The 26,410-nt window shown below is 42.8% G+C and overlaps 1 protein-coding gene across 1 annotated transcript in view; it reads right to left on the bottom strand.

Annotated features, from left to right (window-relative positions):
* Positions 1-25,658, bottom strand: part of LOC145787483 (activin receptor type-2A-like) — a 38,220-nt gene extending 12,562 nt beyond the window's left edge. The window contains exons 1-6 of the mRNA XM_082599233.1: positions 25,518-25,658; positions 25,069-25,126; positions 23,373-23,636; positions 22,836-22,943; positions 22,136-22,199; positions 583-657 (exon numbers count right to left, since the gene is read on the bottom strand). Coding sequence (XP_082455359.1) covers positions 583-657; positions 22,136-22,199; positions 22,836-22,943; positions 23,373-23,636; positions 25,069-25,126; positions 25,518-25,649 — 701 coding nt within the window. The 5' untranslated portion in view covers positions 25,650-25,658. The remainder of the gene's footprint in view (positions 1-582; positions 658-22,135; positions 22,200-22,835; positions 22,944-23,372; positions 23,637-25,068; positions 25,127-25,517) is intronic.
* Between the last annotated feature and the right edge of the window lie 752 nt (positions 25,659-26,410).

Here is a 26,410-nt window from a genome sequence, read left to right as displayed (position 1 = left end):
TTTTTAATATTAACGATCAGGCTTTAATTCATTAGCACTAAGCGAAGCTTACATCCGAACTGTAGATTTTTAATCATCAATTACGTGATCGGGACGCGAGTAAGCTATCATGCTCTTTCCATCTTGTCATAAGAACCGTTGTTATTAGAAGAAAGCATATCAGTTTGTATACAAAAAGACTTCGGACAACTTTTTCGAGCCCTCTTACTTTATGCAGCTGATTGAGGGACAGGGTTGTTTTACTTGATAAAACAACTTTAGTTCTCAGCAGCTGTTTAAAGGGCTTATGACCAAACTTCTTCACTCTTCCATTAAATCAGCTACTGACTTATAACACACGCACCCTTTTTCCGTTGGTTAGGTTAATGTAAATGTAGTTGAATGCGCAAATCAAACAAGAACATCTTGTCAAAACCGAAAAAAGTGCATTTTTCTCACTTTTGGAAGAGCACATGACCAAGTGCGCCACTAGATCCGTCGCTGATTATGGCAACATTTGGCTACGAAAAATAACAACTCTTCATTTTCTGGAAATATAAATATCCCTTTGGTCTAAAATCACATGGCCATCCACATCCTTACCTGTCACAGTCAGATGAAACACAAAGCAAATCGTGTTCCCTTATTTCATCGGAGTCATGGTAGTCGGCCGGTTTCCTGAATTATAAAGACAAATGCTTTACACGACAACTTACTATTACAAAGTTGGGTTAGTCCTGCATTGAACCAAAATTGTGAAAACTAGAAGCCTACCGGTAGGTTGTAAAACTTTTCGAATTACAATTTTGAAAAAAACAAAAAAAAACATGACAGTATATTTATACAAGCCCATATTTTCAAGTGGCTAACAGCCATAAACGTTGACTTCAACAACGTATTTTTTTTTTCTCGCGCAACGCTCAGAGTTCAAGATGGATACCACTACATCTTGCAGGTTTACAAATTGTCCATATGGAATGGATTTGTTTCCTGTCTCATCATTAGTGCGTCCGCTCCGGGAGCCGTCCACACACCCAAACACTCAGCAGGCACACCATACTTACATGGAAGATACCTACCAGGTAGGAGAGGGACTCACTACGACCGAAGGGACCCACCGCGGTAGATGGTAATCTGTGGATGTAAATGTTTGGTTAGTGGCTGCCTCAAGCTGATCTGCCTGTCTCAACTTTCCTCTTGCTGATCTTGGAGCAGTCTAGGAGATGGCGGGTCAAGCTCAAGAACTAGCGCGTTTTGGTAGAGAGTTAATTTTAATTTTATTTGTAATTGTTTATGTGTGTGTATCTTCTTGTTGCCCGCTTGAAGAAGGGCACCTGCTTGTGGGAAACGGGCCACTGCAGTCTGACACCTCATTTGTCGGAGATGCCAGAGAGGAGCGGCCAGAGAGAGGGTAGCTTTCGCTGACCCCAGAGTCGTCTTGGAATGGGCCGCTGCAATCCTGTCATCCCAGAGCGAGTGGGACAACGGAGAGGGACGGTTAAAGATCTCCCGCTGCAATCACTCTTCCGGCATCAGGCCGTTGTAGATGAGTGAGAGGGACGGGTTAAAGGTGGGTTGTTACGCCCTTGGCTGTCTAAGCTTCTTCAAAGATGATCTACGACCGTACTGTGCTAGTGAGATCCACCGCTGCAATCAGTCATCCCTACCACCAAGGACGACTGAGAGGGCGGTTGAAGAGTGGATCTCGACTGGTTCTTCTGACCGTAGGAGGAGGTTTGGAAGGAGTAGAAATGTCAGATGACAAAGGAATGTTATGCTTTTGTGTTATGTTTTTCGTTTTTGTCATGATGACCCACAGGGCTTGGATGGTGGACCGTTTTGTGTCCTGTATATATGTGTCGCCTATGTCCAGAGATATCTTCTTTTGGATGATGGTGTGCTTGGCGACATTCATCATGGTCAAAAGAATCGGGTTGTTCTTCTGTCCGTCAGGGATTTGGTTGTAGAGGATCATGTCTTTTGTTATCTCCATGTCTTCTTTGGTTAGGCCAAGATATTGTTGTTTCAGGCGCTCCCATATTCCTAGTGCAAAAGAGCATTTGGTGAGGACGTGAGCAACATTGTCTTCTGGTTTTCTGCAGAATTTGCAATTTGTTATTCTGTCAGAATGTGTTGATCTATTAAAGTCTCCCCATTTGTATCCTCCATGTGCAATCCGAAAGGACATGGAGGATAGGTGAGGTGGAAGGAGGAGTTTGATTCCCTTGTTTTTCAAGAGGATCTCATTCCAAGGAATCTTCTTTCCGTTTTGATCAATCTTGTCAATTTTCTTTTCATTTTGCGTTTTCAGATTGATGTAGATATTTTTGTAGGAAGTATTTTCCCAGTCGTGTTTCAAGCCTTTGAGTTTGCAAAAGGACTTGAAGATGTCCGCATACATTTCGTTTGGAATTGGGGCATGCGGAATGCTGTTGGAGAACAGATGAGGATTAATGTGTCTCATTCTGTAACTCAAATTGAACATGGCCCATTCGTGCCAGATTTCGGTGGTGTCTTCTAGTGAGAAGAGGTGACGAATTCTGTCTATGCGACTAGTTTGGAATTTTGATTGGATGTCCACCATGTTGATGCCTCCATCTTTGACAGGAGGAAGTGTTTTGCTTCTCTGGAGCTGTTCGAATGGTGAAGGATACCAGAGGAAGTTGAAAAGGATTTTGTTGAGTTCTTTGATGTGTTGTTGTGTTGGCATCAGGACTCTACTCAGATGCAGAGTGACGGGTACCAAGAGAGTGTTGATGATGGAGATCTTTCCATAGAGGGAGAGTCTTCTTGGTTTGTGGATGTTGGCGATCGTTTGAGTTTTTTTGATGGCGGTCTGCCAGTTCATCTTGTCAAGTTCTGTTTTGTTTGTTCCTAGCCAGATGCCCAGGATCTTGACGTTGTTCAAGATCGCAGCTTCTGGAAAGAGCTGTTGAGCTTTTTGGGCCAGATCAGGTTTGGACGCCAGGATCTGGGTCTTTCCCTGGTTCACTTTCTGGCCGGACATCGTCTGGTAGATGGCTAGTTCTTTGTTGATTTCCTTGAGAGATGGAATGTCTCTTGTGATGAATGTGGTGTCGTCCGCATATTGCTGGATTTTGATTGTCAGCTTAGAAAAGCGAAAACCGTTGATCAGATGGTTTTTCTCTATGCGTCGGGTGAGAACGTCAGCACAGATTATGAAATAGAGCATGCTGAGGGGACAACCCTGTCGTATGCCCCTTTTAACGTTTATTCGTTTTGTTAAAGCTCCATTGATTTCTATCTTGCTTTTTGTTTTGTGGTAAACTAATGACAGGTAATTCATCATTATTGGTTTTACTCCGAGTTTCTTCAAGATTCCATAGAGGAAGGAGTGACTAACTCTATCGAAAGCTTTTTCAAAGTCAGTTATCATGACGTACAAGTCCCTGTGCTGTGTTTGAGAAGCTTCCAGGGCAGCTTGTATATTCATTGTAACATGCTCTATTCTGCGGTTTGGCAGTCCACATTTCTGATTCGGACAAATCAGGTTTGTGATCATGGGTGTGAGTCTGTTGGAGAGGATTTTGCTCAAGATCTTGTAGTCTGTGTTGAGCAGAGAGATCGGTCTCCAATTTTTGAGCTTTTCTTTTTCACCTTTTTTAAAGATTAACTTCACTTTTGCTTCTCTCATTGAGGGAGTCATTGTTTTTCTCAAGTAGCAATTTGTAAGCATCTCTAGAATGTCGTGTTTCAGGAAATGCCAGCATTTTTGGTAGAGTAATGAGCCGAGACCATCTGATCCAGGTGCAGAATCCTTGTTAAGAGAATCGATGGCGGTTTTTACTTCTTTGAGACTGATCAGCTGTTCCGCTTGTTCAGCTGCGTCTTCCTCAATTTTGGCCTCTCCAAGAATGTTTAAATAGTTGTTTTGTTCTTGAGAGTTTATGTTGTCTTTTACACCCCATAGGGAGTGGTAGAAGCTGTGTACTTCTTTGAGAATGTCTTCTTTCTTGGTGAGTGTTGTGTTATTTGCGTCGTGTATCTCAGTGATAGAGCTACTTTTACAATTTTGTTCCTCTGCTTTGAAGAAGCTTTTAGATGGCTCTTCATCGCTAGTTGGGATAGTTCTGGATCTGATTTGCGATCCGACTGCTTTATAATCGTAGAAGTTGTTGATTTTCTCCAAGAATTCCGGGCGACGATCTTCCAGGACGTGGTCTGGATGAGCGTCCAGAGTGTGGAGCATATTTTTCGCTTGATTGTAATCTTCTCTACGCTTGAGTGCGACATCTTGCGAGAGTTCGATCAGTCGATGATGAACTGTTTTATTTTGATCAACGACGCACGAGTACAAAATAATTGACACGGCGAGAAGAACACAATAAACATAGCCAGGTCAGAGACTTTAAAGAACCGGCCTGCCACGCCCCGTGGAGGCGGGGAGCGGCGTGATTATGGGGTGGCGATGCACCCGGAAGGAAAATCCACCAGCTTAGGTCGCGGGGGCCAGGCTGGGGAGTCTAGGTACCTGTGGAAGGAAAGTGTGGATCGAGATTTTTGTGCGACTCGTCCGCAAAAGTTAGAATGGCGGAACGGGCCAGGGAGACGGGATTTGCTTTCTGCAAACGCAAAAAGGTCAGCTCACGACGGGCCGGGCGACAGAAGTTTTATAAAGCCAGGCAGCGCCCACGTCTCCATCACGTGACCGTAACACAGGTACGTTTGACTCCTATACCCGGTCTGCCCGTAGGCAGAGCGGATAAACTTTGGGGTCTCCCACGAGGAAGAGAAGCTTAGCTACAAGGACGATTTGAATACTCGTGGGAGACGAAAATTATTTAAAATCTGGAGCAAAGGCTCAATTAATTGGTGTAAAAAAAAAAAAGATGGTAAGTGGGAATATATTGTATGCTTTACCTACCGAAAAAGTGTTGACGTTGAACCAACGAGCACGGATGTGCACTGGCCAGACGTTGAGGCAGGTTCGCCCAGATGGGTCGGGGGGACTAGCGATCGAAGCGTAGTTATGACTAGGCTACGTTACCAGGAAAAATATAGAATAGTGGGATGAAACTTTGGAGGTTGCATCGAGTTGATCGGGAAATCATGATTATCGATGAGTTAAAAGCAACGCGAGGTTGATCCGAGCGGGAAAGAGCAGCATATCGGGAGAAGGTAGTGTGTGATAATCTAAAATATTGAAATATGAAAATACAGATCCAGTGTTGTTAATGATATTACGTCATTGATGATGATATGAGTCCATTCACGATATGCAATATATACTTAATTCATATATTGCTATTTTATTTTATTGATGATGATTGTATTCTTGATGATGAACTGTTTTATTTTGGTCAACGACGCACGAGTACAAAATAATTGACACGGCGAGAAGAACACAATAAACATAGCCAGGTCAGAGACTTTAAAGAACCGGCCTGCCACGCCCCGTGGAGGCGGGGAGCGGCGTGATTATGGGGTGGCGATGCACCCGGAAGGGAAGTCCACCAGCTTAGGTCGCGGGGGCCAGGCTGGGGAGTCTAGGTACCTGTGGAAGGAAAGTGTGGATCGAGATTTTTGTGCGACTCGTCCGCAAAAGTTAGAATGGCGGAACGGGCCAGGGAGACGGGATTTGCTTTCTGCAAACGCAAAAAGGTCAGCTCACGACGGGCCGGGCGACAGAAGTTTTATAAAGCCAGGCAGCGCCCACGTCTCCATCACGTGACCGTAACACAGGTACGTTTGACTCCTATACCCGGTCTGCCCGTAGGCAGAGCGGATAAACTTTGGGGTCTCCCACGAGGAAGAGAAGCTTAGCTACAAGGACGATTTGAATACTCGTGGGAGACGAAAATTATTTAAAATCTGGAGCAAAGGCTCAATTAATTGGTGTAAAAAAAAAAAAGATGGTAAGTGGGAATATATTGTATGCTTTACCTACCGAAAAAGTGTTGACGTTGAACCAACGAGCACGGATGTGCACTGGCCAGACGTTGAGGCAGGTTCGCCCAGATGGGTCGGGGGGACTAGCGATCGAAGCGTAGTTATGACTAGGCTACGTTACCAGGAAAAATATAGAATAGTGGGATGAAACTTTGGAGGTTGCATCGAGTTGATCGGGAAATCATGATTATCGATGAGTTAAAAGCAACGCGAGGTTGATCCGAGCGGGAAAGAGCAGCATATCGGGAGAAGGTAGTGTGTGATAATCTAAAATATTGAAATATGAAAATACAGATCCAGTGTTGTTAATGATATTACGTCATTGATGATGATATGAGTCCATTCACGATATGCAATATATACTTAATTCATATATTGCTATTTTATTTTATTGATGATGATTGTATTCTTGATGATGAACTGTTTTATTTTGGTCAACGACGCACGAGTACAAAATAATTGACACGGCGAGAAGAACACAATAAACATAGCCAGGTCAGAGACTTTAAAGAACCGGCCTGCCACGCCCCGTGGAGGCGGGGAGCGGCGTGATTATGGGGTGGCGATGCACCCGGAAGGGAAGTCCACCAGCTTAGGTCGCGGGGGCCAGGCTGGGGAGTCTAGGTACCTGTGGAAGGAAAGTGTGGATCGAGATTTTTGTGCGACTCGTCCGCAAAAGTTAGAATGGCGGAACGGGCCAGGGAGACGGGATTTGCTTTCTGCAAACGCAAAAAGGTCAGCTCACGACGGGCCGGGCGACAGAAGTTTTATAAAGCCAGGCAGCGCCCACGTCTCCATCACGTGACCGTAACACAGGTACGTTTGACTCCTATACCCGGTCTGCCCGTAGGCAGAGCGGATAAACTTTGGGGTCTCCCACGAGGAAGAGAAGCTTAGCTACAAGGACGATTTGAATACTCGTGGGAGACGAAAATTATTTAAAATCTGGAGCAAAGGCTCAATTAATTGGTGTAAAAAAAAAGATGGTAAGTGGGAATATATTGTATGCTTTACCTACCGAAAAAGTGTTGACGTTGAACCAACGAGCACGGATGTGCACTGGCCAGACGTTGAGGCAGGTTCGCCCAGATGGGTCGGGGGGACTAGCGATCGAAGCGTAGATATGACTAGGCTACGTTACCAGGAAAAATATATAATAGTGGGATGAAACTTTGGAGGTTGCATCGAGTTGATCGGGAAATCATGATTATCGATGAGTTAAAAGCAACGCGAGGTTGATCCGAGCGGGAAAGAGCAGCATATCGGGAGAAGGTAGTGTGTGATAATCTAAAATATTGAAATATGAAAATACAGATCCAGTGTTGTTAATGATATTACGTCATTGATGATGATATGAGTCCATTCACGATATGCAATATATACTTAATTCATATATTGCTATTTTATTTTATTGATGATGATTGTATTCTTCATTGAGCTGCAGCATGCTGATGAAACGACAATTGTTTACAGGTAAATTGATAATGAAACAATGGATTTAACATACTATGACGTCACACAATTACTGGCGGGTTTTGAGGTTTGCTGTCTTGCGCGCTCGGATGCTTACTGCAGAGCTTCTGCTGTTGGGGAATTGAGCTTCTGATCGCTGGAATCGTCTTTTCTATGACGTAGCCCCTCCACGAGTGAGCCCGGCGTTCCAAGCTTTCCAGACACGGAGGGAACCTTCGATTGAGAGGGAGGCCACTTTTCTAGCCACCTCTGCTACCCCACGAGCAGGAACACCCAAGGCCGCCAAAGCCCGAGAGCTCAACGGAGCATAGCTCCCGAGGGAGCCTACGACGAACGGAAGTGACAGGACGTCCCTGCAAGGGCGCTTCCTGTCTTCCAATATGTTTACACATAACTCGCCGTACTTGTCGTGTTTCCTGTCGGCGGCTTTTCGAAGGGAATCCGCGCCGTAATCGAACGGGCAAGTGACGTCACATACAACCGTGACACCGTCAGGGCGTTGCAGGACAATGTCAGGGCGCAGATCAGCACCGCCCGCTTCCACGTGTTGTGGAACCGTACTATCTATGGTAAGCAAGGGTTGCCATTCGGCAGGTACATGCTTCACGATCTCCCACAATACCGAATTGTGTCGTTCCGTGACAACAGGCATCACGGTAGGGCAGTGATTCAATATATGAGGGAGAGTCTCTTCCGCTTTCCCACACGCGCGACATATGGCAGGTTTATATGGGTGGCCATGGCTTGGTTTTGATTTCAAGGGAAGTAGGTTTAGGCGGGCTTTATAAGCAAATGCACGGTTCGCGTGATCCAGGAGCTCCGGTCGCCGAGTCCAAGAATTCGAAAATCCGGACAGACAGTGGGCACTGACCGTCTTGCCTTGGTCAGGTTTGGATTCCCACTGTCTCCTCCACCACAAGTCATTGTGTTGGTGGAGGGTCGGAACCACTTTTTTTCTTAGGGGAGGGGTGATTTTGGAGCTCCCCGCGGTCAACTCGAGACCGCCATCCGGGCGTGCGGACCAACGTACATTTAGACGACGGGTAGCCGCCGGGACGCGGCCCCACAAGCTTTCGCCTGTTGGGCACGGTCGAGAACGGGCACCTTCAGGTGGGGGGTCCTTATTCAAGTAACTGGCTAGCTGGCACGGGGTAGGATCTGGAGTGCCGAACCTCAGACTGGCACAACGCCTAAGCTGCCCGAAAGCGATGGCAGAGACACGGTCGTCAGGAGACGTCAGCATCTTGAAGGCCTGGGCTATCAAAAGCGTGTCGCTTTCGCGACACAGATTCAACACACCAAAGCCCCCCAATGCAGGCTTACAGTAAAAGAAAGCGCTGCACGCCCACCTGGGAAGACGCCACGCCACCTTCAAACACTGCAATACCAGTCGATCGAGCTTCAGAAGCTCATACTGTCTGAAGCGCCGCACTCGCAGATGGTATGACGCGGACGGAAGAATGATAGAATTAAGTGCCAGAAGTTTCTGGCTTGGAGTAAGGAAAGATTTCATTAAAGAGGAAATGTGTTTCTCCAGGGTGGAGATGAAAGGTTGGGTAAGGGACGCATCCGAGGCGTAACCGGTTCGAGCGCCAAGATATTTGTACGTTTCGCCTTTGGGGATGACTCGGATTTCCTCCCCGGCTAGGGAGAAAGGTTCCGGGTCGACCCGCAGACGAGACGCCGACGCCTTCCTATAGGATAAGGTGCCACACTTGCGTGGGTTGAACCGTAGCCCGGACCAGGAAGAGAAGGGATCAGTAGTAGATAAGAGGGAGATCATCTGCTCGCGATCGGAAGAAACGAGACAGATGTCGTCCGCATATGCCATACAACGTACTTTGACGTCTTCTTTAGCAGGAAGGTTGTAGCCGCAATCCGTTTTGTCACGGACGCCCCTGAGGAGCACCTCGATGACCAAATTGAATAGCAGCCCAGACAATGGGCAGCCCTGACGGACTCCACGCCCCACAGGGATACGGTCGGTTTCACCATTGCCACAGCGGACGGTGCAGGTGTTAGCGACGTATATGTCGGAGATGCACTCAATAAGGTCTGTGGGGGCGTCGAAATGACGCAGGACCTCGGCTATGCATTCGTGCCGGACACTGCCAAAGGCGTTTCGAATGTCCAGAAACGCAACCGACACAGGCCTTTTGCGTGACTGTGCATCCGAGAGGATGGTGTCGAGCATGAACACATGCTCGTAAACGCCCTCCGTGGGCATGAATCCCTTTTGCTCTCGGCTGATAACATTCCCCTCCACCGCCCATCGCTGCAGGCGTCGGGCCAATACGGCGGCGTAAATCTTATATATGTTTCGGCAGATGGAGATGGGCCGCCAGTTGCTGACGTCGTGCAGATCACCCTCAGGGTCTTTGCATATGAGTGTGATCCTGCTGGTTCTCCACTGGTCCGGTACACGACGGTTGATCCGGCAGGTCTCGAAAAGGCTGGCCAAGAGTCCCCCTCTTGGGTCCAGGGTCTTCCAGAAACCGTAGGACAATCCGTCAGAACCAGGGGCGGAACCGACATCAAGCGACTGGAGGACCGCCTCCACCTCCCGGGCCGTAATGGGACCTTCACCGTCATCGATGAGGGAGAGGTTTACATTGCCATACTCGTAACGGTGGGCGTTCATCCACTCAGGCATCTGCGAGCAACTCCCAGCTTTAGGAGCGGCCATGTCACGTCGAAATCTCTCCTCAATTTCTTGAGGGGGAATTTCGCAGTGAAGGTCGCAGTTTTTTCCTTCAACGATCCGACGGACCGTTCCCTTCGCATCCCGCGAGAAGGCGGCTCGCAACTCCACTCCCCTACGATATCGGGCTCCGTTCCCGCGCGAACCCCCGCCGTCCGACCGAGGAGAACCCCCGTTCGAACGACGGCGAGCCGCGCGAGCCCGGGCGCCACGATTGAAGCGTGGTTTGCGAGGACGTGTCCTCTTGGGCGGCGAAGTGCCAGCGGTCCACTCTTCCAATTCAATGCAGAACTGGTCGAAATTTATGCCACCCGCTAAAGTAAGGTTCACTAAACTGCAAAGAGCCCGCCTGGAGCTCTTCGTCTTACTTTCCCTGACCGGTTCAACAGGGTCTTGGATGGATCGTTGAGTGTTGGGTGTGATGGACATCCCTGGGGTAGTCTGTGGGAGTCCGGGGTCATGCATGGCTTGGTTGCATGCCATGGTGTCGCTTCGGGGTCGAGTCAAGGTTTGGGAAGAGATAGTGGAATGGAATTCATTGTGGGTGGTTTGGGTAGGTGGGGTAAAGGGTCGGGCTTCGGCAGACGGCGTCGAGGTACAGGATTGTATAGGGCAGATGGAAACAGGATTAAAAGATAAGGAGGAGTGAGATTGGTAGTGTTGGAGAGACTTGGAAGAAGAGGTCTGCATGGGCGGCTTGGAAGAGCTGATTGAGTCCCCAGCTTCAGCTCCGGTGGTAGCCGTCCGAGGCAGAGAAGATGGGCGCGAAGCCGGCTTGGATAAACCGAGCGAGTCCACTGCCACGGCTCCGGTGGAGGTCGGCTTGCGTAGAGGTGCATATAGAAAAGGATTCGCACTGACAGTAGGGCCGTAACCGTTCGTGGTTGGGCTATCAGGCGAGGAAGTGGAGGAAGAGGAAAGAGATTTGCTGTTCGACGAGTCGGACGAGTCGGAAGAGTCCCCACTTTCCGACCCAGGTCCGGCCGAAGACAGGCGAGGAAGAAACAGCACATCTAGATCAGGCAAGCTGTCAGCATCAGCTGGGCTGAGCGAAGTCTTGCCTGAATGGGATAGAACAGTACGGAAAAGTTCTGGTATAAAGTCAGGTGGGGGGGGCAAAGTGGAAGTGCTTTCCAGGTCTTGGCGCCAGAAGACTTGAGAGCGGATGACAGAGGAAGAGGAAGGAAGGGATGACCCCTCGACCGATGCGCCTGCAGTCGAGGGCCGGCGCCTTTCATGCCTAACAACAGAGGCGTAGGAAGGCCCAGGCTTGGTCATCATAGGGGGCCTGGTTTGGCTCTCCGACGGCGTCGGGTCATTGCTCGGCCAGGGAAGGCAGGTTGGCAATTGAAGGCCCTTGGGGCAGGATCGCCAGTGCTCTAAGGCCCCATCCAGCTTGTAAGCTCGAGGGAGAACACGGCAGCACCTGCTACAGGTGATCAGGAACTCGGCGCGCGAACCATGGAATGCTCGCATATGGTCCTGATACGCCTGCACATCTCGGTAAGGTCGAGATGCCCTCCTGCAAGTGGAGAAAGGACAGAGAAGGGGGAATAGATTGGGGAGGGTGAGGCGAATAGGGCAGACGGACTGCAGTCTATTCGACCTCAGATATAGTGGAGCTGACTCGTGGCATGCGACAGGTAAGCCACTGTGTGGTGTGGGATCACGGATCGGACACTCGTCGCCACGACGAAGCAACGAGTTCGTGAAAGCAATAGAGTCTACCGGTGAGGCTTCACCATCTGGGTTGAGTGGGACTGAGTGCCCACTCACAGGAACCTGCTTCCTCGTCGGCCAGCCTAAACTAGTGGACTCAGCAGACGGGGAGGTAAAATCAACACCGGCCAGGTTATCTTGAAAAGTCTTTGAACCTGTGCGACTTAAATGGCGTGACATATTCAGTAGAAAATGTATAAATATAATATATAAAAAGTTGGTTAAGTTTAAGATGTTTCGGAATTTACAGCGACAGCTCAAAGTTTAGAAATTGAAAGTAACGGATTACAAAAACAAAGAACTACTGGCGGATTACAAGAGGGTTGAATCAGAGGTTACTACTTAAAATTTGATAATTATTTTTTTTTTACATAGACTCAACGTTACTAAATGCAATTAGAATTAGGCTTTGAATATCAGTTAATTACGGTACTGCAAATAAGTTTGATGAGCTAGGAGGTTAAAAAATGCTTTGAGAACAATTGACTAAAAAGTCAATTGTGACGTCACTACTGAAAACTTAAACCAACAAATAGGGTGACCCTTTGATTTGAAGTACGATTAGTTAGGATCGATATAAATAATTGTTCAAAAGACTTTAAAGATAAAGAGAGGATTATTGTTCAAATTATACGGTATAGAATATTAACAAGATAAGGTTATGATTCAAGTGAACACTTCAAGGAGAAAGGAAGTTATGGAAGATGCGTGTTTCAGATGCAAGAAAAGGAAGATTTGGCAGACAACTGGCAACACTAGATTACCAATGCAGGAGTTTGAATGCCGAGATTTCGAAAATTAACTGAACAAGGGTGTTTAAATTGGGTAAAAAAAGGATTTTCGGATGGATTTATTATTGCAATAGAGGCACAAGTCTACGAATTAATTAATTTAAGTAGCAAGATACTAACTGATTAGAATTAAGGTTAAAAATGAAACAACAAAGTGAAATGGAAAAATAGGCTAGGAATTAATTTAAAACTCGATAAAGCTAAATTTAGGTTAAATAATGAACATATAGCAATTACTGTAGTATACAATTAACACGACATCAATAATTACAGTTTTATATGATTCCTTTCTTGTGAAATGTTTTTCCTTTTCTTCTTAAACCTTGTTCTTCGGGGGAAAAGATAGGGATACCAAGCCCGGGCTGGAATTGCAGATCCCAGGGTTTGATTGGGGTGGAAATAGTTAACTAGGATGGGGGTGGGGATAAAAAAAAAAGGGGGGGGTTTTCAGAACAACTCACTTTTTCTTTAAATTCTTTCTTTTCTTGACTGAGATTTGGAACTAAGCATCCGCACGACAGAACGGTGATCTGAATCTAACTTTAAGCTTTCTTTGTAGCCTTTTCTTTATTTATTTCAGCACTTTCGCAATAAATCACCTGGCTCACTTACTAATCTCTTCACTTTTTCTTTAAATTCTTTCTTTAGTCTCCTCAGTTTTCTTCTTTTCTTGACTGAGATTTGGAACTAAGCATCCGCACGACAGAACAGCAAAAGAAGAAAATGTTGTTATGATCCTGATATATTTTGTTACATTTGTGGATGCTTCATGTTGAAGTCTCAACAATGCAATATTACCACGTTTGTAAAAAAGGCATAGGCTATCTTGCTTACTTTAACACTTTGCTCCTCAAAGGGAGGCCAGATTTGGCCCCCCCTCATATTTCCTTTAATTATTTGAAGCACAGTAACGCCATGCACTTGGTTTTTCTTGACTTTTCCTAAAATTGCCAGGCGGATCTGATGATATTAAATTTGATGCTAAAAGTTGTGTAGTTTTCTTGTAAATTCAAGATTTTGGTGAATTTTTGCTATTTCTAGCTAACTTCCAGCAAAGCGTGAAATGGATTACATTGCGATGACAAGCCATAAGCTCATAATTGCTTCGTGCATCGATATGCGCGAGCAGAGAGAAGCATCCTCTTGCTTTCTTTTGTTTGGTTTGACCTCAATAATACAAAGCGCGTTATTTCTTATGCTACAAAGAAAAGCCAGTGATCGCAAAGCTGTTAATTAAAAACAATAATAGCAAACGTTTTTTGCGTTATCAGCTCTACAAAGAAGAATAGCAATCCACGATCAAAATAGTAGGCTATGGAGGCCACAAACTATTCAAAACAGTTGTTTCAAGCAGATAATATTCATTGACGAATAAAAAACGTTACAATAAGAAATCTTCTCTTGGATAAAGACACGAAAACCTGGTTTCGAAATAAACGTTCTATGGAAATGCTCTCATTGACAAAACTTGCAATTGAGGAAATGTATCACTGCAAATGCTTTTGGGAGAAGCCGGAGAAATAGCGTTTTTGCAAATAGTAATTGTGTGATACACTCAAAATTATGAGATAGGCTCCATTTACACGTAGCAGCTAACTCGATGGCGTCCCTTCACTGCTTTATGTCGCCTACTTGTTGTTATGTCTTGTATTTTTGTTTCACAGTGCACTGTGTTTTGTTCCAAAGAGCGCAAAATAAAGATGATAATGCCTCATCTACATTACAAAATATTTTGTAATGTAGGCCTACAAACAAAATGTACAATGTACACAATGTACATTACAAAATATTTTGTACTGTAGACGAGGCATAAAGTTAGGCGTCACATAAGACAAACAACAAATCAACTTTCTTCATCATTGATTCAACATCTGAATACGTTGCGCCAATGTATAAGAGGCCGGCTATTGTGAAAACCCGCCATTTATAAACGATCCGATTATACCAAAAGTGGGACAAACTAGTGGATCAAAGAATGAATAAACAATGCTGAGAAAACTAAATCTAAATGACGAACAATACCGATGTCTTCATTTATCTTGGAAAAATGCTGCCTAAACTCATCAACAAAAAATACCGTAAATAACGGCAAGGATCCCGAAAGCAGAATTTGCTCGACTTTGGCATGAATTTAGTCAGACATCTACAGTAATAATTCCACACATACAATAACGGGCTCTCAACTGCTGTAAGATAACACAATGGTTCTGGGCGATTTGTGTAACAGTTTAGGGGAAGACACTACTTGAAATGATGCACCACACAAAAGATTTTCAATGAAGACTGAGTCTAAAAACCGATGTGGATTGTGCTGCACAATAACTTCAAGTTCAGGACAGACAAGGCACAAAAATATCACGATAAAAATAAAGACCTTGTGGGAAATTTTCGAGAATCATAACACGATGCAAATACCATAAACGCTTAGTTTGCATGCTGCTCTAAGCTGGCCGGCAACCACAAAGGTAGACAATACAGGCAGTTTATAATTCGATAACAGCGCAATAAACATTATAAATACGTAAACCGACAATTTTCTTTTACAAACGTTTTACGTCTAATAGTAAATTTTTCCCCAACAATTTTTTGTGAAGCACTTGCAAACCACGGTTTTGTAAAATAATTCATCATTACTATTTTTTACTTCTCGGATATTGTAAAACGTCATCAGCAAAATCACAAAAAAAATTTCATTACTTCAATGTAGTAGGCCTAAGAATTTTTTATAGAATTGTAGCCACGTTGTTTCAACAAAGAAGCCATTTTTTAGCAATATAAAGTTATAGAAAATAATTTGCAATCATGCAAATGGTTGGAAAGAATCTAGGAAGTCTTCTCACAATCTGGCACAAAATGATTATGTTTATTGTATCTCTGTAAAATGTTTTACGACAAACTTTGAAGCTTCGTTATAATCATTTTTATCTTTGAAGTCAAAAGTTATTTTTTTTTTGGCCAGAAACATAATCACTGCCTTGCTGATGTTGTCGCTTTTACGCGTATTTTTAGTGCTTCAAACAATAAGGACCCAGTCAGCAATCCAGTCCTTTTACATTGATTCAACATTTGTAAACGTTAAATTTATGTAGATTTGCTGACTGTGGGTTATTTTACATTTCCTTTGTTTACGCACGTTCCTCAATTCGCTGTTGCATTATTTCGACGCTGGCGGACTAAAAATGTATTTTCAAATTGATTGACACAATCTTCAATAAAAAGTGAGCTTCGAACTTAGCTTTGTTGATGTAAATGCTGTATTTTTTGTGGATGTAATTTATGAGTCATGTTTATAAACACCCGTAAGCGAAATGACTTATGATGTGGCCTGCATGATATTTGTGATGCGACTTGACACAAATCCACAATTTCAAAAGCACCTAATTTGAACTTAGAGATTTCAGATAATTTCAACAACTTGTTCAATTGTCTTCTCTCTACTAAAAATATTCATACTACAAACTCAATTGTAGACCTAAAATACACAAACGAAGATGTAAACAGCTATTCAAGCAGGCTAAGGTGTTACTTATGAGAAATTTGGTTCCATAAAACTAGAAGCTAGCCATGAGTTTCGGAATGCATTAGTTTAGGATAAAAATGTAAGACAACAAACGCAGTTTTTTTTTTTCAAATTCGTGTAACAATGATACTCTGATTGTAACTATTTTAGAATCAGTGAGTAGCTTACAATAAGATTTGCTCGCAAGTCGTAAATTCTAATCAATGCAATGATTCGGCACACCGCACACACACTTCGTGCGTTCGATCCAGGTCTTTGTTATTTAGAAGTTTGCATGAAATCGGATTAGCACGGTAATTAAGTAGCGGCAAGTTAAATCAAAATTGTCGTTTTTGGGTACCTTTGCAAAAATTGAAATATCAAGTTTAACATATAAAATTTTAAAATAATGACTTTTCAAACTTATAGACAAATGATTTGCTTTCACACCAGTGCAACTTCTGTTGAAATAGCATCAGCGGATAACACGTAACAGCTGATTGAATTTGATCCAAAAACGGCCCCCCCTTGAGCAGTTAACTTCCAAAAAAACGTTGAAAAGCAAAGGGTTAAAGTCAAGTTGGGGGACCAGGACAAAAGCTGGGCTCCTCATAAAGTGTGCAAGACCTGCGCAGCATGCTGATGAAACGACAATTGTTTACAGGTAACATTTTCTTGCCTTGATCCCACCTTATAAGCATGTCTTGTGGTTCTATTTGTGGTACGTTTATAGTCCAATTTTCCCAAGCCGTTTCGAGCTCTGTTATGACGTGAGCATATTCTAATATGCTGTTATTGATTTTGTATGAATATTCACCCCATTTGATGTGTTGTTGATATTGGAGATGAATTATTGGTAATGTGCAGTGGTCTGATGATGTGAAGTATTCATGTTTAATGTTATGATAATTTTCAAGTGTATGTTCATTTATGTATATTCTATCTATCCTGGTCTTACTGTTGTGGTTTTGGCGCGTGAACAGTCTTTTGTATGGATGTTCTTGTCTGAATATGTCTATCAGTTGGTTATGACGTATTAATGTTCTAAGTGCTGTTTTATCCGGTGTAGTGAAGAAAAATTGCGGCTTAGCAGTGTCTAATGGATCAAGTATCACGTTAAAATCACCAAGTAAGACCACATGTTGATGTTCATATTCCAGCATAGCCTCGGAGAGCAGTTCAAAACATGACTTTCTCTCTCCGATGCTCTGCGGAAGGTATGCATTGAATATGTTTATGTTATTTTTACCACATTTGATGTTGAGGTGATGTATTCGATTTTGTACTATGGTGTGATGTGTGATTTCGGACCTGTCGTGTATGTCCTTCTTTACGATGAACATTGTCCCTGCATAGAAGGGGGTTCTATCAGGTTCTATGTTGGTGTATGTTGTATAATTGTTATGTTGTGCCCACGTCTCAAGTTGATCGGTGGGGATTCTGTGTGTTTCTTGTATTGCCAGTACAGAGAGTCTGTGAGATGTAAAGAAGTTTTTGACATCTCGCAATTTCTTGGATATTCCGTTGATGTTCATTGAGCCAACCTTGAGGTTGCCCAGTCCGGCGTCCGAATCGTCACTCTCCGTATCTGCGAACATGATTATAGATAGAAAAAGCAGCAGGTTAAAGTTTAAGAAGTTGGACTAGACCGTGTAGTTGGCTGGGACGCCGTCTGAGTCCGTGAGCTCACCCACCGAACTGAAGACATTTCGATAGGGAGGAGAGGTCCCGGTCAGTTCAGCCCGCGTAGACTCTCTCGAAGAAACGGACTCCGAGTCAGTTGACGAGTTGTCATTGTCAACTGAGACCGGCGCATCCTTGGAGCTGGCGTGGGATGCGTCGTGGTCTCTGGGATTCGTCGTCCTGGGAGATGCTGGTTGGGCAATCGATCTCCGCTTTAGCAAGGGTTCTTTTGGAGTCGATGTCTTGGACTCTGTGTTGGACATGGGCTTATCCACTATCTCAGTATCTGATGAGAAGATGCTGCGCATGGAGGTTTTGGGGTTGTGTTTACCTCCTTTGCCCACGGTGATAAAGCCATCGTCGCTCGTGGGGGGGTTCTTTCTCTTCCTACTCTTTTCCCGGAACTTTTCTCTTGCATTGCAACCAGGTTTGTGTCGGCCTGTTGATCGGCATACATGACAGGCGAGCTGCTGCCTGGTTGGCGACGAATCTGACACATACGTTTTTCTTGGTCTGGATGCAGCAAAACGCGGTCTGGACTTCTCGGCCTGTCTTGCAAGGAAAGCGGCCTCTGATCTTTGGCAGAAGAGTTCGTTGCTTCTGTTTATGGATTCTCTCGAGCGTCCCTGTTTCCTGGGTTGTCTAGGCGCCCGGTCACGGGGTGGATCAGTTTTGGACGCCCCGTCTCGATGTGGATTGGCCTGGGTCTTCTTCGGTTTTGTGGGGTACTTTGATGTTAAATGGCCCCGGGCTTTGCAGATCTGACACAGTGGCAAATGTCCCTCTCCAGGCTTGGTGATGGATATCCACTCACCAAACATCTGCACTTTCTCTGGGATGTTAGCGAGTTTAGTGTTCTGCAGGTACACATGCAGAAACTCGTTGCAGATGGTGGGGTGCTGCCAGGGCCGGATTTACCAATAGGCTAGGCAGGCTGAAGCCTAGGGCCTCAACGTCCAGGGGCCTCAAAATTCGGTTTCGAAGTTTGTAATTCTTTTAAAAACTTGACAAGTTTAAACCCTACCATATAGGCTATATCAAGCTTTTTAGAGTAGAAAATTCTATACACAACTGGTTTGACAGACTTTCTAAGCGAAATTAGAGATGAGTTTGACGAGTTTGATCAGCAAGCAAAAGCAACCTTGCCGAATATTAACTACAGAGCTGTCACTAGGAGACAAAGAAATGCACCTGACACTTTAAGCGAACTCTCTTCAAAGAAAAGATTTAAAATAAATTCGTTTATCCCTATGCTCGACGCACTTGAAGCCAATTTAAGAAGAAGAGCTAATGTGTACAGTGACATTCAGGCCCGTAGCCAGCCGGGGGCCAGGGGGGCCTCGCCCCCCCCCCCCCCTGAAAAAAATTTCGCCCCCCCATGGCAAAATCCCAACATTCTCGAGCAACAGCTACAATTATAATGATTAGCAGATATTGCTACATTTGGATCTAGCACTGCCGTTTGTGAGTGTGGATTCTCAGTATTAACAAGGGTTGACGCTCCCACCAGCGACTAGACGGAGCATGTTACAACCAAGACAGGCAAACTTGGTGCTTATGGCCTTTGAACATTCTGTATCGAAATCTATCGATTTAGACTTGTTTGTGAGACGGTTTGGATCCAAACATCCGCGATTGCAGTAGACTAGCTCACGCAGTGGCGTAGCCAAGGGGGGGAGGGGGGGTTACAACGCTCCCCCTTTGGCAAGCGTGTGACGTCACGATATTTAAAATGATGCTTTCAGTCTCTATGTCTGTAAAACAAAGTTTGCCTAATTTTAAACGAAACTGCACTAAAAGAGCGAGTTTTGCCAATATCAAATATCTCAGCCAAGAATTAGCAACAAGAAAACACAGAGACTTAGCTTTATTACCGAAAAATGCCCAAGAAAACATTATCTTATCCTTTTGCTATGGCACCGGACAGAACCATTTTACAGTAATATTCATACCCAAATTTTTGTTGAAAATGCTCTCAGAATGCATCAAATTCAAAGTAATTTTTCAAAATTTTCTGAGGGGGCCCCCCAGACCCCCCACCGCTGGGTGTCGACGTCGGGCTTCGCCCGCTGGCCGTTAAAACCCCCACCTTTCAAAATTCCAGGCTACGCTACTGAGCTCACGGGTGTATAGGCGGAATGTAATCATATATATCAAAATCCTCGGCACTAGCTTCTTCGAGCCAGTTAAAGTTTTTGCTCATAACAAGCATAGCCTACCACTCTTTATACAACAAGTTACGTTGGTCATTGTAATATGGTTGCCGTCATTTAACCAGCAGATAAAATAAGAGACCAGTGTTGGCCTTAACACTAATCTGATATATTGCAATTTTTGTGGATACCGGTATTCAAGAGTTTAAAATGCTAAAATCATTTAAATTTTTTTGGCCCCCTCTTGCTCTGCGGTCTGGCTACGGCCCTGGTGACATTGCAGAAATGTTCCTCTTTCTTGGTACCGGTAATCAAAAAGCAACTAAGGTAGAAATTGTACGAGGCGTAGAACTTTTAAGGAAGCGTATCCGGAAGATGTTGAACCGAAACTTACTGATGAACTTCTACATTTTCATTTGTACGTGAGACAAACACAAAACCAAGGGCTTACCGGCACAGAAGAGCAATCTATTTCCTTGTCTCATGGAGACCTTTATGAAATTATGTGCAAGGAAAAAATTAACACTGCCTTTTCTAATGTGGAAGCAATATTAAGACTGTCTCTAAGCTTAATGGTCACTAACTGCTCAGGAGAGAGGTCTTTCTCAAGGCTTAAAAGTCAAAAGCATCAAAAATAAACTGAGATCGACAATGTCTCAAGAAAGGTTGTCCGCACTGACCATTTTGTGCATTGAGAGTGACAAACTTAAACAGATAAATTTTGATGAACTTTTGCATGATTTTGCTTTGACGAAAGCTAGAAAAAAAATGTGGTAGGCTAGTCTTACTCTATTTGATGGCTGTAACTATTTCTTATGTCCTCGTAAATAAACTTTACAATTATTGTAACGGTTGTTTGATTAAAGAAATAAAATTAAAAGCAAAACTGCCTTAACTAAATTTTTATTCTTTTAATTAGCCTACAAATTTGCACCCATGAATGCGGAAAATAAAAAGAACGAAGAGTTTAATGCACTCATATTTTTAACATTAAGCGATGACATGTGATGTTGTTTAGAGAGAAATTCTGAGCTCAAAAATAGGAAGGGGCCTCACAAATGGAATAGCCTAGGGCCTCTCATGGTCTAAATCCGGCCCTGGGTGCTGCTTGTGTTTACCTTTAACCATCTGGTAAACATTTCCCCAGTTTGCTTGGCAAGCAAACTCATTAATTAAATCCAGATGCCACTCGTCCGGCACTGGATATAATGTGATCACGTCGCATGGTGGCATAGGGCGCCATACTTTGATCACGTAACCTACTTCCTTGTGTGTATAGGTCACGGGTGACTGATGGTCTAGCGCCAGCTGTTCCATCAGCACGGATTTGGTTTCATTCTCAGAAGCTGAGAATGTAACGGTGAAAATGTGCTGCCGCAGGCTTTTGGCACGCACAGCTTTTAGCTCCTTTCCATACTTTGCAAGGAAGCCATCTTGCATGAAGAAACCAATGAAAGTGCTTACATCAAGCCAGGACTGGCTGGATGCTTGCACAACCAAGGTTCTTTGATATTTAAACTCGTTGGCCTTAGAGTCGCCCATGAGTATAGCTGGTGTTTAGTTTATGTTATTTTAAATATAAAGAATTAACAAAGACTTACCAAAGTCCAAGCTTTTCAAGTTTTAAATTTTCCTTCTGAAGGAAAATTTAGCTAAATTCTGTCTTGACCACACCCTAAAAGATGGTCACGTACTGTCTAGACTCGCTGTAGCTAACTGACTATTCTCACCTGACCTATCTACGTGGCAATCAGCTAATTCCCTTAAGGGGAATGGGCTGACTCCAAAAGAAATCTAGGGAGGGAAAAAAAGCTAACTACTCGCCTAGATCAGTGGTTCCCAGCAAGGGGGGCCACTGATCTAGCTGACTTAGGCTATTTTCTAAACTTTCTAGTTATTTATTTATCTAGCTAACTTTTAAAAAAAATCTAAAAAGGCTAGCAAAAGTAGGGCAGATAGCGCTCTCACTCGCTCGCTCTAGCGAGGAAAGCAAAAAGTATTCGGTTGATCGCTTTTTGGCAGCACTGTTTCCAATGCTACCACGTCACAAAATCGTTCGAACTTTGAATAAGGCTCGTGAGACTTACCTTATTCAAATAGTAGGCCTATAGCCAAAAAATTAAGTAGGTCTATGTGTGAATCAATGGCATTATAATTTTCACCGAGATATTGCCGGTTTACCAGTTTATGGTTGAGTTGTAGCATTACAAACAACGACTAAACTCACTTGCACAAAAAGCGACCAATAAATTTCCGTGGAGAGTTGATGAACAACTGCCGGGCGAAGCGATCTGTGAAGAAATGGAAGTAGACAAGTCAGAACAGAGAAAAGGTAAAAATGTAAAATAACATTTTTTACAGAGTCTTGGCGATACACAGAATCACATGCTTGAAGCCGGACCTGAAGATTGGCTTCTTTGTATTTTGATGTGACCTAGTCTTCCAATGCTAGGCCTACGTACAAACATGGCCACGACATAGCAAATTAGCCTACATTTCAGAACTAAAACGAATTTCTGCGCCTGTTATACATCCCGACCAATTGTTTACAACAACATTTTCATGGAAAAAGCACTTGCGCTTGCGACAAACACACATAAAAAATTACTATTTTGATATGTTTGTAAAATCAACAAACGTTGAAATGATGGAAAAGTTCGACTTTGCTGCCTGGTCCTTATTATGTTTATAAAGATGCCACTAAAAACGTATAACAGAGGCAACGCATAACGAAAGTGTAGTTCACACGGAAACCAAATGCGCATTTTAGTATTTCTTGGTATTTTCAAACGTTATCCGTAAACGTTATCCGGAGTTTGGTGATAATCACAAAAATGTGCCTGTGGCTTGTGGGTTTATGGCCAAACCGCTGTAAAAATACCTTAATTTAGCAAAACAACTCTCTTAACTGAATCTACTTGATTTACCTTTGCACATGCAAAGTATCCCAAATAGAATAATCAAGAAAAGTGTGACACCAAACAGTACGGAGAGAAGAAGTAGAGTTTGATTCAAAGCAAAGTCTGATTCAGTTCCTGAAAAAGAAATTTCAATATTGTCATTAGTTACTCGTCTCATTACCGGTACGGTATAGGGATTCTGGAAAATCCTCAAATCCCAATATAGCAATCATTCTCTTGAATGAATGATCAACTGATATTGATGTCTTTTATCCTTTGTTCTAGCTGCTCGCTTTTGAGAGGGTTGCAGATGATAAATTAGGTTCTAAGATTTGGAAATTATGTGATGCAAGCAAAGAAATGAAAATCCAGAACATAACACAGCCAGGTTCGAAAACAAATAAAAATTAAGTTCTAGAGCTTTCTTCAGTATTCTTTGTTTTGTTCTGCAACACTTTCTTCTGGAACAAAAAAAATTCAGTTGCTTTGTGAACTGTTATATTGTCCAGCATTTATTTCTTATTAAACGAGTATATTAATGTTTAAATTTTTTTTAACAGTTACCTTTTGGTGTTACACTATCGTGGAACAGGAAAGATTCGAGCATTGTCGGTGTGGTACTAGGCTGAGAAACTGAACGCTTTACTTTTGGAATGAGGTTTTCCTTGCCATTGCAAAGGTTTCCAGTGCAGGTACAAAAATTTGTATACATGTGACAGTCTTTTATTTCGAATTTTTCAAGACCCAACACGTTGTGGTAATGTGATTGGCATTTATCCTCCAAAAATTCTTTAGGATCTACGTGTGGTGTCGGAAAGGATTGACATCCTACAAATTCAAAGTAAAAAAAAAACTAGATTAGGTTTAGTATCCAATATCAAGCCAATCAAAATTTTTCCACATGTTTGAGATAAAACAAAAAGTTTTCAGTCAGAATTACAGTTGGCTGATTTACTGAGGTTCATAGTGGGGAACCACAATAATAGTAAATAAATACTCCGGGAGATACTTAGTTTCGAGCCTCCAAAAGACCGAGAAATGGCATGTAGCCGACTTTTTCTCTTTTTGTATAGTTTTTAGTGTCGCTTTGTCCGCCCACTCACATATCGTTGACATAACCAGCTGCATATGGTAGCCTACATCTGTTTTTCAACAGTGGATTTCAAAGATACAAACTTTTTCATGGGCCCCACAAAAATAAAGAAAATATTTCAAATTTTCTAAGTAAACTCATCAATTACTAAACTGGTTGACTACTAAATTAACCTCTTTTAGTGTTAATAGAGGTATGAGGTGAAATGTGCCCTATTGACTACAAGGAAAGATGGAGATATATTGAACAGATTTTAAAAATATTCCTCAAAGATCATTAAAATTTATTTCATTGTTAAAACTCTTCTATTGTCATGAAACAAATCATTTGAAGCTCAACTAAAATTTTAAAGCAAACCTTCCAACTTTAGTTTCCACAGTCCACAGACATATTGGTTTAATATCATTCAGTTAAGTAGCCTAAGTCAAATGCACGAAGTTTGATTTTTTAGCAAAGACATCATTAGACACAAAAAGCAACCAAACCCATGGAAAATGTGCAACAATTTGCAGTTTTCCAAACTAATTGCTTCGAGACTTTAACTTTGGCATTGTTCATTTTCTCTTTAGCTTCGTTAAAACTCTGACCTCCCTTCAATTTGCTTTTCTAGATTTGCTACATGGTGCAGCTAAAAAGTGTTGGCATAATTAAGCAAAGTGTGATTAATTGATTAATTGTGAAAATCTTTATTCGAGAACTGCGAAAGCGTCTTTCTCGAGCTCAACCTAGGCAGTTCCGCATATTTGCAAAGGATTTGAACCACCAGCTCAGGTCTGGTCATCGAGATTGAAAAAGTAAAGTTTCCGCTGTTATTAGAGTGGTGTTGTCTGTGAAGTATTCAATCTACAGTGCTACATAATAAATGGAAAACAGTTTAAATGCGTTTTTCACGCGGACACCCAGAGAGCCAAGTCTGAGCCGCTTGATCTTGCAGTTTCTTCATAGACAAAGTTGGGCGCTTAAAACAATTGAGCTTTTCGGGCGACATTCAATGTGAAACATGAGGTCTATTTTTTCCATTGTGTTACTGAGAACGACACAGACTGAACCTGCTAGTTTAGGGACATTTGTTGGCTTAACTACAGCTATGCTGATGAACCAGTTATGTTAACCGGGTTGTTTGTTTTGATATGTGCTTTAAGATTTTTGTTTCAGAACGTATCTTACCTTGCTCGTAAATATCTGTTATCCTATCCTTTGCAACTTTCCAGCTGGCTATGCAATACTAAAAATAAAAATAAAAGTTGTCGATTAGTTTGTTTTTCTCCATTGCGCCTAGTGGGAGTGGGTTTGATTCCTGGCTTGGCATTAAAAACGGCTTTAAAAATTAGATTGGTCTACCGAATGCCATCCTTTCTAAATAACGCAATGAGTAGGCTAGTCTACAACAGTAGACTAGTAATGGACATATAGGCTACGTCTAATGTAATCATCCAAGCAGCAACATAAAATAAAAAAGAATGGTTTCAAAAAGGCGTTAATGGTTGTTCTAGAATGTAGAGCGACGATCGACAAATGGCATGATTTTATTAAATTTGAATTTTTTAAAAACTTTTCCAAACATTGACTTAGACCTATTATCTAAATTCTAAACCAATTGGGATTCACAATCTTACCTTTTCGTCATCACCACAGGTTACTTTTACTGGATTGCCTCCATATTTTGAATGCCAGCATACGAGGTTCGTGCCATTATTTTTAATTTCTGATCCGTTTTTGCCGAGATCAAGATTGTTATTCTCAGTCATGACGCTTAAGGGGAGAGGGTGCGGCCGGTTTATTGCTCTATGAACTATGATCAGATTTTTAAAAAGAAAAACTAAAATACTGAAAGGGGAAAGAAGAAGTCTAATGAGTATCCATTTTTTAATATTCGTCATGGAAGACAAGCTGTCGTTATAAATTACTGCTGGCAAATGCAATACTTGCAGAGATAGGCAAGATCAGATCAAGATCACCAAGAATACGTGATCGTGAAGATTAAGATCACCCAAAAGTGTAATCTTGAAAATCAAAATCGTGATCTTGAAGATCAAGATCGTGATCTTGAAGATCAAGATCACTTTCAAGATCACTTTTTGGGGTACCGTAGAAAACAAAATTAAAAACAAATTAAAAACTATGCAAAAAGGGATAGCATCTGTTTACACATTTTATGTATTATTTTTTTATTCTTAGCCTATATCTTAAACAATTCTAAGTCTGGTTGGTTCACTGCAGTCTGCAATAAGCCACTTCACATGACCAAAGTCGACTAGAGTCCATTTTTTGGCATCGCCAACCTAAACTTTTCAAACGTTTAATATTGGATCAACGAAAGCGAACAAATTTTTAGAATTCACAAAACAGAAATGTAAACAAATTTTAGTCATTTCTTCTCATGTGTTGATATACAGTCGTATGCTGGTTACCACACAAAGCTTTTTCAATTTTGAAATGGCAACACTAACCAAACTCATTGAGATTTCAAATCAACTTTTATTAGACGCATGAGTCATATTAATAGTGA

The sequence above is a fragment of the Aplidium turbinatum genome, chromosome 18, assembly GCF_918807975.1.
Source record: "Aplidium turbinatum chromosome 18, kaAplTurb1.1, whole genome shotgun sequence".
Lineage (NCBI taxonomy): Eukaryota > Metazoa > Chordata > Ascidiacea > Aplousobranchia > Polyclinidae > Aplidium > Aplidium turbinatum.
Note: the sequence above shows the minus strand (reverse complement) of the source record. Positions and strands in the feature narration are given on the sequence as shown.